This window comes from Globicephala melas, chromosome 3 (genome assembly GCF_963455315.2).
Source record: "Globicephala melas chromosome 3, mGloMel1.2, whole genome shotgun sequence".
In the NCBI taxonomy this organism is placed as follows: Eukaryota; Metazoa; Chordata; class Mammalia; order Artiodactyla; family Delphinidae; genus Globicephala; species Globicephala melas.
In genome coordinates this window covers 151,564,271-151,578,538 of record NC_083316.1, presented here as the reverse complement: position 1 = coordinate 151,578,538, position 14,268 = coordinate 151,564,271, and the positions used below count along the sequence as shown (strand labels likewise).

General features: G+C 37.0%; 1 protein-coding gene across 9 annotated transcripts in view; it reads left to right on the top strand.

Annotated features, from left to right (window-relative positions):
• Positions 1-14,268, top strand: part of UIMC1 (ubiquitin interaction motif containing 1) — a 189,402-nt gene that overhangs the window by 98,813 nt on the left and 76,321 nt on the right. For 7 of the 9 annotated variants that reach the window (XM_060296671.1, XM_060296670.1, XM_070045278.1 and 4 more), the window contains one exon: positions 2,574-2,658. The exons of the other annotated variants lie outside the window; for them this stretch is intronic. In XM_060296671.1, coding sequence (XP_060152654.1) covers positions 2,574-2,658 — 85 coding nt within the window. The remainder of the gene's footprint in view (positions 1-2,573; positions 2,659-14,268) is intronic. 9 annotated transcript variants of the gene reach the window in all.

Here is a 14,268-nt window from a genome sequence, read left to right as displayed (position 1 = left end):
CTTCAGTAGTTGTGGTGCATGGGCTCAGTAGTTGTGGTTCGTGGCCTCTAGAGCGCAGGCTCAGTAGTTGTGGTACATGGGCTTAGTTGCTCCGTGGCATGTGGGATCTTCCCGGACCAGGGCTCGAACCTGTGTCCCCTGCATTGGCAGGCGGATTCTTAATCACTGAGCCACCAGGGGAGCCCAGAGTTTATCTTATATTAATGACTTTTATAGCTCCTTTCTTCCTTATTTTTAAAAATTTAGCTTTCTATGATCTGGTTTGTCAGTTGTAAATAGTATCCTTTGACTTTCACTTATAGTGCATGCAATAGTCAATGAACTTATTCTGTTTTCCACTTCTGTCTTCTCTCATTTATTAGTTGCATCATTTCTGCATATAATATTTACATGCTTTTTTTCTGTTCTCACCTGTACTTTTAGTCTTAGTTCCAAAATTTAATATATTAAATATTCACTATCAGTTCTTTTGCCAAGTTTCTCTAAAATCATTTTTTAGTTGAATAGTGCTTGTTTTTAATTAGATTTGACAGGTAGGCCTTGTGAGTATAGTATTTCCTGAGTTCTTATGTGTTTGATACTGTTTTTGTATAATCTTGATATCTGAAAGACTGCTTGTTGGAATCCAAAATGCTTGGTTTAAAAAAATATTTTTTCCCTTGAGTTTCTTTAAAATGCGGCCGCCTTGTTTTTTTGCTTTGTATGTTGCATTTCATAAGTCCAGTTTATTTTCCTTTTTTTGGTAAGTAATTAGACCTTTTTGTTAGTCTGCATGCTTTAAAAATTTTTCTTGGGTGAGATAGGTATATTAGTATGTGTCTGGAAATTGACTGTTCAGGGTCCATTTTCCCAGGTAACTCGTATATACTTTCAGTTTGTAGATTCAGGTGTTTTCTCCCTTATAAATTTTTTTTTGATTATAGTGTTTATGTTAGTCTTTTTCATTGTTTTGTTTTCTTCTTTAGAGACCCCAATTATACATTTATTGGATCACCTTTGTCTGTATTCTTTTTTATTCATTTTTAATGACGTTTATTGTTTTCTTCCTGATTTTACAAGTAATACCTAATTGCAGGCAATTAGAAATACATAGAAGCCTAAACTAAAACATGATAATCACCCATAATCCCCACCCTCTAGACATAACCACCATTAGCATTTTTTAATTATTTTTTAAAGATTTATTTATTATTTATTTATTTAATTTATTTTTGGCTGCGTTGGGTCTTAGTTGTGGCATGCACAATCCTTTGTTGAGGCACGTGGGATCTTTTGTTGTGGTGTGTGGGCTCTTCATTGTGGTGCGTGGGCTTCTCTCTAGTTGTGGTGTGCAGGTTTTCTCTTCTCTAGTTGTGGCACGCGTGTTCCAGAGCGCGTGGGCTCTGTAGTTTGCAGCACATGGGCTGTAATTGAGGCACGTGATCCCAGTAGTTGTGGCACAAGGGCTTAGCTGCCCCACGTCATGTGGGATCTTAGTTCCCTGACCGGGGATTGAACCTGCGTCCCCTGCATTGCAAGGCAGATTCTTTACCACTGGACCACCAAGGAGGTCCGACCATTAGCATTTTGATGCATTTCCTCCCAGTGTTCACACACACACACACAGACACACACACACAGTAATTGAAGTATAATTTACATACAATGCTGTATTAGTTCCAGGTACACAAAATAATGATTTGCATCCATTGTATTCCATCAGTGGTATGAAAGTACTTGTTTCCCCACAATAAATGTTTTATAAAACATTTTCATATTTACTATTAATATAGGTTTAAAAAAGTATCTATATAATTGTTACGATTTACATACTTATGAGCCCCTTGTGTATGTTTTTCTATGAAGTGTTTTATCATATTCTTTGTCTATGGGAGGAGGTTAAATATTGGTCTCTGTATTGATTTATAAGAGCTCTATATATAAGGAAAATTAGCCCTTTATCTGGTAAATATGTTGCATACTTTTCCTCAGTTCTGTTGCTTTTTAAAGTACTGATTTAAAATAAGTGACTCTGCACTGAGTTTAAACTTTATTATTGATTTTTTTTTTTTTTTTTTTGCGGTACGCGGGCCTCTCACTGCCGTGGCCTCTCCCATTGCGGAGCACAGGCTCCGGATGCGCAGGCTCAGTGGCCATGGCTCACGGGCCCAGCCGCTCCGTGGCACGTGGGATCTTCCCAGACCAGGGCACGAACCCGTGTCCTCTGCGTCGGCAGGCGGACTCTAAACCACTGCGCCACCAGGGAAGCCCTATTATTGATTTTTAAACCTTGAATCAAGCTTTCTCTGAACTTGAATGCGTACTTGCTGGTATTTTGCAGATGGACCAGTTTTACATGAGCTTGTATATGACAGATAATTATGTCAGTATGTTATGATTTTTAATTTTTATCGGTTCTGAGTCTACATTTTCCTTTTTCTACCGTAAGAATCTTTTTCTGATGTTTTCTTTGAACATTTAAAACCACCACTGATTCTTCAGAGGCTCAGTGGCCTCTGTTGGCTGTAGAGGAGGTAGAAAGAGTACTACTTTTAATGGCAGTCACCCTGATCATATTTCTTGTTTTGCAACAGGAACCAAAGGAGGAGAATGGATTGCAGAAAATGAAGACAAAACAGTTGAATAGAGCAAAGTGTTTTGCTAAAAGAAAAATTGCACGTATGTTTTCATTTTTGTGTTGAGAATGGTTTCGAAATTACAACAATCGTAGACCTGACACTGGTTTCTTCATTAGGAAGAGGTTTCTCTGAATAAGGTTGTGTGTGCTTCCTGTTAATTCTGGGTTCCATTAAAATTTGTGGGGATCACAATTAACCTATAGCATATATAAATGACTTACTAAAGACAATGTTGAAATTAAAAATGTGACCTTCAGAGTTAGGCACACTTGGATTTGAATCCTTGCTCCACCTTACTGTGTGGACTTTAGGCAGGCCACTACTTTCAGCCTACCTCTGTTTCCTCATCAATAACATGCAGATAACACTTAGAAAGTCACTTAGTGGCTCCAATAATGGTGTGTTTTACTCTTTTGTTCATTAAAGTTTTTAGGGAAAAACTCTTCTGTGTGTTTCCCGTATTCTTAACACTTCACTCTGGTCATCAAATGTGTAGGGTTTTTTTTCCCCCACACCAAGCGGTTCTCCAGCTCTCTGGAAGACACTGGGTGCCCTACAATTTAAGGAAATCTGACACTCTCAGATCCCACAAGTTAAGGGCTTAATTCTGCAGGACTACCCCTTCTTTTAGACGGCAGTTGCAATTCCAGGTTGTTACCTGTGCTTCTGACTGACTTGCTATAAATCAGAGGTTCCCATGACCCCTTTCTTGGGTTTGATTAATTTGTTAAAATGGCTCTCAGAATTCAGGGAAACAGTTTACTTATTAGATGACTGGTTTGTTATAAAGTGTATAACTCAGGAACAGCTAGATGGAAGAGATGCATAGGGCAAGATATAGGAAAAGGGGTGAGGATCTCCATGTCCTGTCCAGGTATGTCATCCTTCCAGTACACACACATATTCACCAACCTGGAAGCTCACCAAACATTGTAGTTCAGGTATTTTTATGGAGGCTTCATTATGCAGGTATGGTTGATTAAATCATTGGCCATTGGTTCAACTTCCAGCCAGCCCCTCTCCCTTCCTTGGACGTTGGGGAGTTGGAATGAAAGTTCTAATCCTCTAATACCTTGGTTGGTTCCCCCTGGCGACCAGCCCCCATCCTTAGGGGCTTTCTAAAAGTAAGTTCATTAACATAGTCTCTGGTGTGCCGAAGAGGGGATTGTTACGAATAACAAAAGACACCTTTATTGCTCTTTTCATTGAGGAAATTCCAAGGGTATTAGGAGCTCTGTGACAGGACCAGGGGCAAAGATTAGGTACATATTTATTATTATAAATCACAGTATCAGAAAAATCCTTTGTTGGAAGTTTTTTCTCTTCTGACTTTGTTACTCAATTGTGAAGTCGTTTAATAATTACTATATTTTTGCATTTTAATGTCATGTGAGATGTTTATTTCAGTGAAGTTTTCAAAACTATGATAACTAGCTGAAATTATTACAACAGTTGATTGAAGGTAAAGAAGGATTTTTTTCACTGTTAATTTGAATTTTGGTGATTTAAGGTATAATTCTCAGCCTTATAAAATTAACCATAATTTTTGTTGTTGTTGCTAAATCATTGTGTTATATCTAGAGGTGGCTGTCACTATGGTTAGATCTGTTGAATGTACTCAAGTTATTTTCAGTCTTGAGAATTATTGATAATAGTTACTTTTTGAGGTGCAGTAATCTTTATCAATTGATAGTTAGGTTTTTGTCACCATTGGTAGACTGTTGATAGTTGTTTGCTTGCTGTCTGTGTTTCACGTTTTTATATAATTGTGTCATGCTTTTTTTCCCAGTCTTAGTCTTTTAAATTTTTTTTAAAATTCAGCCTGACAATTTCAGTCTTTTTAATTGTCCTTTACGTTTATATTTAATGTAATTATTGATGTAATTGGATTGAAAGCTGTTTATTTGTTCCAATTGTTCCTTCTTTTTCTGTTCTTTTTTTGAATTTGTTGAGTATTATTTTATGATTCCATTTAATTTCTACTATTTACTTACCTTATATCTCTTTAAAAAAATATTTAGTCGTTCCTCTAGAGTTTACAGTATACATGTTTAATTAATCACAGTTACTTTCAAATAATGTCATATTGTTTTACACGTAGTATAAAGACTCCCTAATATAAAGACTCCTGATTCCTTTCTACCCTCCTTTGTGTTATTTTTACCATACGTTTTACTTTTGCATATATTATAACACACAATACATTGATACTATTTTGCTGTAGATAGTTAAATGACTTTCAGAGGAATGGAAGTAAGAAATAAACAATTCCATATTTTCCTTTATTTGTGCCATCAAGGGCTTTTTATTTCTTTGTGTAGGTCCCAGTTTCTGTCCAGTATCATGTTTTTTCTGCTGGAAGAGCTTCCTTTATCACTTATTTTAACGTAGACCAATTAATTCTCTATTTTATTTTTGTCTGAAAATGTATTTCTCCATTTTTATGGTAATTGCTTTACTGAGATATAACTCACTCAATTTATTCATCATATAATACTTTCATCATTGAAATATACAGTGGGTTTTAGTATATTAACAGAGTTGTGTAACCATCACCACAGTCTAATTCTAGAATGTTCTCATCACTCCAGAAAGAAACCCTACACACTTATCCAATAACCCAAAGCCCTCATCCCACCCAGCCCTAAGCAACTATTAATTTACTTTCTGTCTTTATAGATTTGCGTATTCTGGACATTCCATATAAATGGAATAATATAATATGTAGTCTTTCATGACTGGTTTTTGTACTTAATTTTTTCAGGTTCATCTGTGTTTTGGCATATATTAGTACTTCATTCCTTTGTTGCCAGATATTATTCCACTATATTGCTGTGCCATGTTTTGTTTATATAGTCATCATTTGATGGATATTTGAGTTGTTTCTCCTCTTTGGTTATTGACTAAAGTTGCTGTGAACATTCAAGTACTCGTTTTTATGTGGCTGTATGTTTCCATTTCTCTTGAGTAATATAGCTAGGAGTGGAATTCCTGGGTCATATGGTAACTCAATATTTAATTGTTTGAGAAACTGCCAGATTGCTTTCTAAAATGGATGCACCATTTTACATTTCCACCAGCATCGTATGAGAGTTCCAGTTTCTCCATATCCTTGCCAACAGTTATTTTCCTTTTTCTTTTTTCCCCCATTACAGCCATCCTAGTGGGTGTGAAATAGTATCTCATTGAGGTTTTTTTTTTTTCCTGTGCCACCAGGGAAGCCCTGTTGAGCATCTTTTCATGTGCTTATTGGTCATTTCTTTGCTTATTAAAAATATTTTTATTATAAGATACACATAACATAAAATATACTACTTTAACCATTTATAACCATTTAAAAATGTTTTTATCATGAAGCGGTGTTGAATTTTGTCAAATGCTTTTTCTTTGTCTATTGAGATGATCATATGGGTTTTGTCTTTTGTCAGTTTGGTGTATTAATTGATTTTCATATGTTAAGTCAACCTTCCATTCCTGGGATGAATTCTACTCTGTCATAGTGTGTAATCTTTTTATATTACTTCTAGATTTCGTATGCTAACATTATGTTGAGAATTTTTGCATTTACATTCATAAGAGATATTGTTCTGTAGTTTTCTTGTGATGTCTTTGTCTGGATTTGGTATCAGACTAATACTGGCCTCATAGAATGAGTTGAACATTGTTCCCTCCTGTTCTATATTAGGAAAAGATTGTGAAGATTTAATATTATTTTTCTTTAATTGTTGGACAGAATTCACCAGTGAAGCCATCTGGGCCTAGACTTTTCTTTGTAGATAGTTTTTGATTACTAATTCAGTTTTTTTAAATGTATTTATATTTGGCTGCACTGGGTCTTCATTGTGGGCTTTCTCTAGTTGTGGTGAGCAGGGTCTACCCTTTGTTGCGGTGTGCAGGCTTCTCATTACAGTGGCTTCTCATGTTGTGGAGCGCAGGCTCTAGGCGCGTGGGCTTCAGTAGTTGTGGCGTGTGGGCTCTAGAGTGCAGGCTTAGTAGTTGTGGCACACAGGCTTAGTTGCTCTGAGGCATGTGGGATCTTCCTGGACTAGGGCTCGAACCCGTGTCCCCTGCATTGGCAGGCAGATTCTTAACTACTGCACCACCAGGGAAGTCCTTAGTTTCTTATCTGTTGTAGTTCTGTTCAGTTTTTATATTTTTTCACAAGTCAGCTTTGGCAGTTTGCTTTTATTTTTGTATTTGTTAGTAATGTCTTCACTGCCATTCTGCTTTTAGTTATTTGAGTCTTCTTTTTCCCCCTGCTCAAATCTAACTCAAAGTTTGCCAATATTTTTAGTTTTCAAAAACCAACTTTTCATCTCATTGATTTTTCTTGTTTTACTATTTTTTAAATTAATTTCTCCTCTATTATTTTGTTTATTTTCTGCTTTCTTTAGGTTTAGTTTGCTCTTTTTTTTCTGTATCTTAAGGTGGAAGTTTAGGTTATTTGTTTGAGATCTTTCTTTTTTAATATAGGCATTAGATAGATGTAAATTTCCCTTTAAGTATTGCTTTAGCTAAATCGTTTAAGTTTTTAAGACATACTTTCATTTTCATTCATCTCAGAGTATTTTCTACTTTCCCATTGTAATTTTTTCTTTCACCCATTGGTTACTTAGTGTTTTATTTAATTTCCACGTATTTGTCCATTCCCCAAATTTCTTCCTTCTGTTATTTATAATTTCACTCATTATGTTGGAAAACATGCTTTGTGTGTTTTTTATCTTTCTGTGTTTGTTGAGGCTTGTTTTATCACCATCATATGTTCTATCCTGGAGAATATTTCGTGTGCACTTGAGGAAAATGTTTATTCTGCAACTGTTGGATAGAGTGTTCTGTAGATATCTATTTGGTCTGATTGGATTATAGTGTTGTTTGTCTTCTATTTACTTGATGTTCTGCTTAGTTCTCCTTTTTACTGAAAGTTGTAGATTGAATCTCCTTCATTTTTGAGAAATGGCTATAGGATATGGTTTGACAGTTTTTTCTTTCATCATTTTCAAGATGTCACTTTATTATATTCTGGTTGCAGAGTTTTTAATGAGAAGTTGGCTTTAATCCTCATCTTTGTTCTTTTGAATGTAACATGTTTTTCTCTCTGGCTTCCTTCAATGTAGTCTGTATCTTTGTTTTTTTAACCAGTTTGAATATAATATTTAGGTATGAATTTTTTGTTGGGGTCATGGAATGTATTTTTCTTGATAGTCTTTTTGGATCTGTGATTTGAGGTCTGATTTGAGATCTCTATTTACTTTGGAAAATTCTCAGCCTGTATTTGTGTGTGTGTGTATAACTTTCATTAAGACTTCATTTTATTAGAGCTGTTTTAGGTTACAGCAAAACTGAGGACAAGGTAGAGATTTCTTGCCTCACACATACATAGCCTCACACATACATAGGCTTACACATACATAGCCTCCTCCATTATCAACTTCTCCTATCAAAGTGATAGATTTGTTACAATTGATGTACCTACATTGACATATTATAATCATCCTAAGTCTGTAGTTTACACTAGGGTTCACTCTTGGTGTTATACATTCGATGGGTTTTGAGAAATATATAATGATATGTATCCATTATTATGGTATCAAACAGTATTTTCACTGCCTTAAAAATTCTCTGTGCTCCACCTATTCATCCCTACCCTACTTCCCCTGCCAATCTGTGACAACCACTGGTCTTCTTACTGTCTTCATAGTTTTGCCTTTTCCAGAATGTCATGTAGTTGGAGTCAGACGGTATATAGCCTTTTCAGATTGGCTTCTTTCACTTAATAATATGCATTTAAGTTTCCTCTGTGTCTTTTCAAGCTTTGGTAAATCTTTTTTTTTTTTTTATAGCACTGAATAATATTCCATTGTCTGGCTCTACCATAGTTTATTTATCTGTTCACCTACTGAAAGACATTTGGTTGCTTCCAAGTTTTGGCAATTAAGCTGGAATAAACATCTCTCTGCAGGTTTTGGGGTGGGCATGAGTTTTTAATTCCTTTGGGTAAATACCAAGGAACATGATTGCTGAGTATGCTAAGAGTATATTTAGTTTTATAAGAAAGCACCAATCTCTCTTCCAAAGTGGCTATACCATTTTGCATTCCCACCAGCAATGAATGAGAGTTCCTGTTACTCCATATCCTCACCAGCATTTGGTGTTGTCAGTGTTCCAGAACTTGACCATTCTAGTAGTTGTGCAGTGATATCTCCTTTTTTCAATTTGCATTTTGCTGATGATATATGATGTGGAATATCTTTTCGTATGCTTATTTGCTCTGTATATCATCTTGGTGAGTTGTCTGTCAAAGTCTTTGGCCCACTTTTTAGTTGTGTTTATTTTCTTACAGTTGAGATTTAAGAGTTCTTTGTATATTTTGGATAACAGTCCTTTATCAGATATGTCTTTTGCAAATATTTTCTCCCAGTCTGTGGCTTGTTTTCTTATTCTTGCAACATTGTCTTTTGCAGAGCAGGAGTTTTTAATTTTAATGACATCCAGCTTATTTACTTCTTTCCTGGATCATGCCTTTAAATATAATCTAAAAAGTTATTGCCATACCTAATGTCATCTAGGTTTTCTATGTTATTTTCTAGGACTTTTATAGTTTTGTGTTTCACGTATCAGTTTATGATCCAGTGAGTTAATTTTGGGAATGGTGTTAGATCTTTGTCTAGATTCAGTTTTTGGGATATGAAATGTCCAGTTGTTCTAGCTACATTTGTTGAAGATAATCCCTTTGCTTCCTTGTATTGTCTTTGCTCCTTTGTAAAAATCAGGCAACTATATTTATGTGGGTCTATTTCTGGGCTCTCTCTTCTGTTCCATTGACCAGAATTCTTTCACCAATTCCACACTGTTTTGATTACTGTAGCTTTATATAGTAGGTTTTAAAGTCAGGTAACATCAGCCCTCCAACTTTGTCCTTTTTCTTCAATATTGTGTTGACTATTCTGGATCTTTTGCCCTCTCCATATAAACTTTAGAATAAGTTTGTTGGTATCCACAAAATTACTTGTTGGAATTTTGATTTGGAATGCATTGAATCTACAGATCAGGTTGCGAAAAACTGATATCTTGACATTACTGAGTCTTTCTATCCATGAACATGGAATATCCCTTTATTTAGTTAATTCTTATTTGATTTTGTTCATTAGAGTTCTCTAGTTTTCCTTATAGATCTTGTACATTATTTCATTACCAATGTAAGTGCTATTGTGTTTTACATTTCAAATCACACTTGTTCATTGCTGGTATATGGAATGTGATTGGCCACTTTATACTAACCTTGTGTACCATAACCTTACTATAATTACTTAATAGTTCCAGGAATTGTTTTGTAGATTCAATTGGATTTTCTACTTAGATGATAGTGTCATTTGTGAACAAAGACAGTTTTATTTTTCTCTTTCTTAGTCTGTATATTGTTTATTTCCTTTTCTTGTCTTATTGCATTAGCTGGTATGTCTAGTAGTGTTGAAAAGGAGTGATAAGAGGGGACATCCTAGCCTTTTTCCTGTTCTTAGTGGGAAAGCTTTGAGTTTTCACCATTTAGTATGATGTTGGCTATAGCGTTTTTATAGATATTCTCTATCAAGTTGAGAATGTTCTATATTCTTAGTTTATGGAGAAGTTTTATCATGAATTAGTGTTTGATTTTGTCCAGTGCTTTTTCTGAATCTGTTGAATATGATCATGTGATTTTTCTTTTTTGTTCTATTTATGTGTTGCACTACATTAATTAATTTTTCAGTGTTGAACTAACATGCACATCTGGGATAAACCCCACTTGGTCATGGTGTATAATTCTTTTTGTACATTGTTAGATTTAATTTGCTACTATTTGTTGAGGATTTTTGTATCTGTGTTCATGTTCATGCAAGATACTGGTCTGTAGTTTTCTTGTAATGTTTTTGCCTAGTTTTAGTGTTAGGTTTAATGGTGATCATGTAGAATGACTTAGGAAGTATTCCCTCTGCTTCTGTCCTCTGAAAGAGATTGTATAGAATTTGTATAATTCTTCCTTAAATGTTTGGTAGAATTCATTAGTGACTCCATCTGGGCCTGTTGCTTTTAGTTGTGGAAGGCTAATTATGGATTCTGTTTCTTTAATAGATATAGGTGTATTCAGACTGCCTATTTCTTCTCATGTGAGTGTTGGCAGATTGTGTCTTTCAAAGGGAATTGGTCTGTTGCATCTAGGTTATCAGATTTGCGGGCATAGAGTTGTTCATAGTATTCCTTTATTTATTTTTATTATTATTATTTTTTTGCGGTACGCGGGCCTCTCACTGTTGTAGCCTCTCCCGTTGTGGAGCACAGGCTCCGGACGCGCAGGCTCAGTGGCCATGGCTCACGGGCCTAGCCGCTCCGCGGCATGTGGGATCTTCCCAGACTGGGGCACGAACCCGTGTCCCCTGCATCAGCAGGTGGACTCTCAACCACTGCGCCACCAGGGAAGCCCTCCTTTATTATTTTTTTAATGCCCATGAGATCTGTAGTGATGTCCTCTTTTTCATTTCTGGTACTAGTAATTTGTGCCCTCTCTTTTTTTAGTCAGCCTAGCTAGTGATTTATCAATTTTATTGATGTTTTTTCTTTTTATTAAAGAACCAGCTTTTCGTTTGGTTCATTTTCTCTACTTATTTCTTGATGTCAATTTCATTGATTTCTGCTGTAATTCTTTGTTTTTTTCCTGCTTACTTTTTTTTTTTTTGCGGTACGTGGGCCTCTCACTGCTGTGGCCTCTCCCGTTGTGGAGCACAGGCTCTGGACGCGCAGGCTCAGTGGCCGTGGCTCACGGGCCCAGCCGCTCTGCGGCATGTGGGGTCATCCCGGACCGGGGCACGAATCCGCGTCCCCTGCATTGGCAGGCGGACTCTCAACCACTGCGCCACCAGGGAAGCCCTCTGCTTACTTTGTACTTAATTTACTTTTTTTTTTTTTTTCCTGGTTCCCTAAGGCAGCAGTCCCTAATCTCGTTAGCACCGGGGACCAGTTTCCTGGAAGACAGTTTTTACGCGGACTGGGGTTCAGGGAGGTATGGTTCAGGCAGTAATGCAAGTGATGGTGAGTGGCAGATGAAGCTTCACTCACTTGCCTGCCGCTTACCTCCTGCTGTGTGGCCCGGTTCCTAACAGGCCATGGACTGGTCCGCGGCCCAGGGTTTGGGGACCCCTGCCCTAAGGTATAGACGTAGATGATTGATTTTAGATCTTCTTTCCAGTGTATGCATTTAATGCTGTAACTCTCCTCTAGGCACTGCTTTTGCTGCAGCCTGCAAATTTTGATAAGATGCATTTTTCATTTTCATTTGATTCAAAGTATTTTTATATTGCTCTTGAGATTTCTTCTTTGACCCATGAGTTATTTAGAAGTATGTTGTTTAATCTTCATGTATTTTGGGATGTTCCTGTTTTCTTTCTGTTATTGATTTTTAGTTTAATTCCATTGTGGTCTGAGTATAGACATTGCATGATTTCTCTTGTTTTAAATTTAAGGTGTGTTTTATGGCCCAGAATGTGGTTTGTCTTGGTGAATGTTCTGTGTGAGCTTGAGAAGAATGTGTGTTCTGTTGTTACTAGTTGGAGTAGTCTGTAGATGTCTATTGTATTCAATTGATTGATGATGTTGTTGAGTTAAACTATATCCTTACTGATTTTCTGCCTGCTGGATCTGTCCATATGTGATAGAAGGGGGTTGGTATTTCCAACTGTGATAGTGGGTCATCTATTTCTCCTTGCAGTTCTAGCATTTTTTGCCTCACCAATGACACTCTTTTGTTAGGCACATACACATTAAGGATTGTTATGTCTTCTAGGAGACTTAATCCTTATGTAATGCCTTTCTTTATTCCTGATAACTTTTCTTGCTTAGAAGTCTGCTGTGTCTGAAATTAATAGAGTTACTCTTGCTTTCTTTTGATTAGTGTTAGCATGGTACATTTTTCCATCCAGTTACTTTTAAAAAATATTTATTTATTTGTTTGGGCGTGTCAGGTCTTAGTTGCAGCACACGGGATCTTTTAGTTGCGGCATGTGGAATCTTTAGTTGAGGCATGTGGGATCTAGTTCCCTGACCAGGGATCAAACCCTTGCCCCCTGCATTGGGAACATGGAGTCTTAGCCACTGGACCACCAGGGAAATCCGCATCCATTTACTTTTTTTTTTTTTTTTTTGGTTGTGTTGGGTCTTCGTTGCTTTGCACAGGCTTTCTCTAGTTGTGGCGAGCAGGGACTACTCTTTGTTGCAGTGCACAGGCTTTTCATTGCAGTGTGCAGTCTTTTCATTGTGGTGGCTTCTCTGGTTGCAGAGCACGGGCTCCAGGCATGTGGACTTCAGTAGTTGTGACACGCTGGCTCAGTAGTTGTGGCTCGTGGGCTCTAGAGGGCAGGTTCAGTAGTTGTGGTGCACGGGCTTAGTTGCTCCGCGGCATGTGGGATCTTCCCGGACCAGGGCTTGAACCCATGTACCCTGCATTGGCAGGCGGATTCTTAACCATTGAGCCACCAAGGAAGCCCCATCCATTTACTTTTAATCTATATTTCTCTTTGTATTTAAAGTGGGTTTCTGGGACTTCCCTGGTGTGGTTAAGAATCCATCTTCCAATGCAGGGGACATGGGTTCGAGCCCTGGTTGGGGAGCTAAGATCCCACATGCCGTGGGGCAACTAAGCCCACATGTTCTGGAGTCTGCGTGCCACAACCAGAGAGAAGCCTGTGCACTGCAACGAGGAGCCTAAGCACCACAGTGAAAGATCCCATGTTCCACAATGAAGATCCTGTGTGCCACAACTAAAGACCTGAGGCAGCCAAATAAATAAAAAATAAATAAATAAAGTATGTTTCTTTCTTTCCTTCTTTCTTTTCTTTTTTTTAGCATATTAGCTTTATTAATTTCTCCAAAGAATCAACATTTGTCTTTATCAGTTTTCTCAATTTTTTTTTGGCCGCTCCATGTGGCATGTAGGATCTTAGTTCCCCAACCAGGGATCGAACCTGTGCCCCCTGCATTGGGAGCACAGAGTCTTAACCACTGGACTGCCAGGGAAGTCCTTAAAGTGGGTTTCTTGTAGACAACATATAGTTGAGTCTTATTTTTTGATCCAATCTCTGTCTTTTTTTTTTTCAGTCTCTGTCTTTTAATTGATACATTTAATCCATTGACATTCAAAGTGATTAGAGGCATATCTTGTTTAATTTTGCTTCACTTTATTGAGCTATGTAGATTTTTTTTTTTTTAAACACAAATTGAAAGTTTATGGCAACCCAGTGTTAAACAAATCTCTTGGGTGCCATTTTTCCAACAGCACTTGCTCACTTCATGTCTCTGTGTCACATTTTGGTAATTCTTGCAATATTTCAACCCCTCCACAATCAAAAGATTAAAACTTTTTGAAGGCTCAGATGCTGGTTAGCACTTTTTAGCAATGAAGTAATTTTTTTCAGTAACATTTTTTAATGAAGGTGAAATTGTGCAACTCAGATTGGGACTTGAACCCATGGGCTGGGACTCAAACCCAGCCCAAACCCAGATTGGGATTTGAACAGTCTTCTAACTGAGATCACACACCGGGTCTCAGGACTTAATGAAGCTCAGGTTCTTTTTGGGTGATTTTTGAGTTTTATTTTAGTTTTTATACAGCAGGTTCTTATTAGTT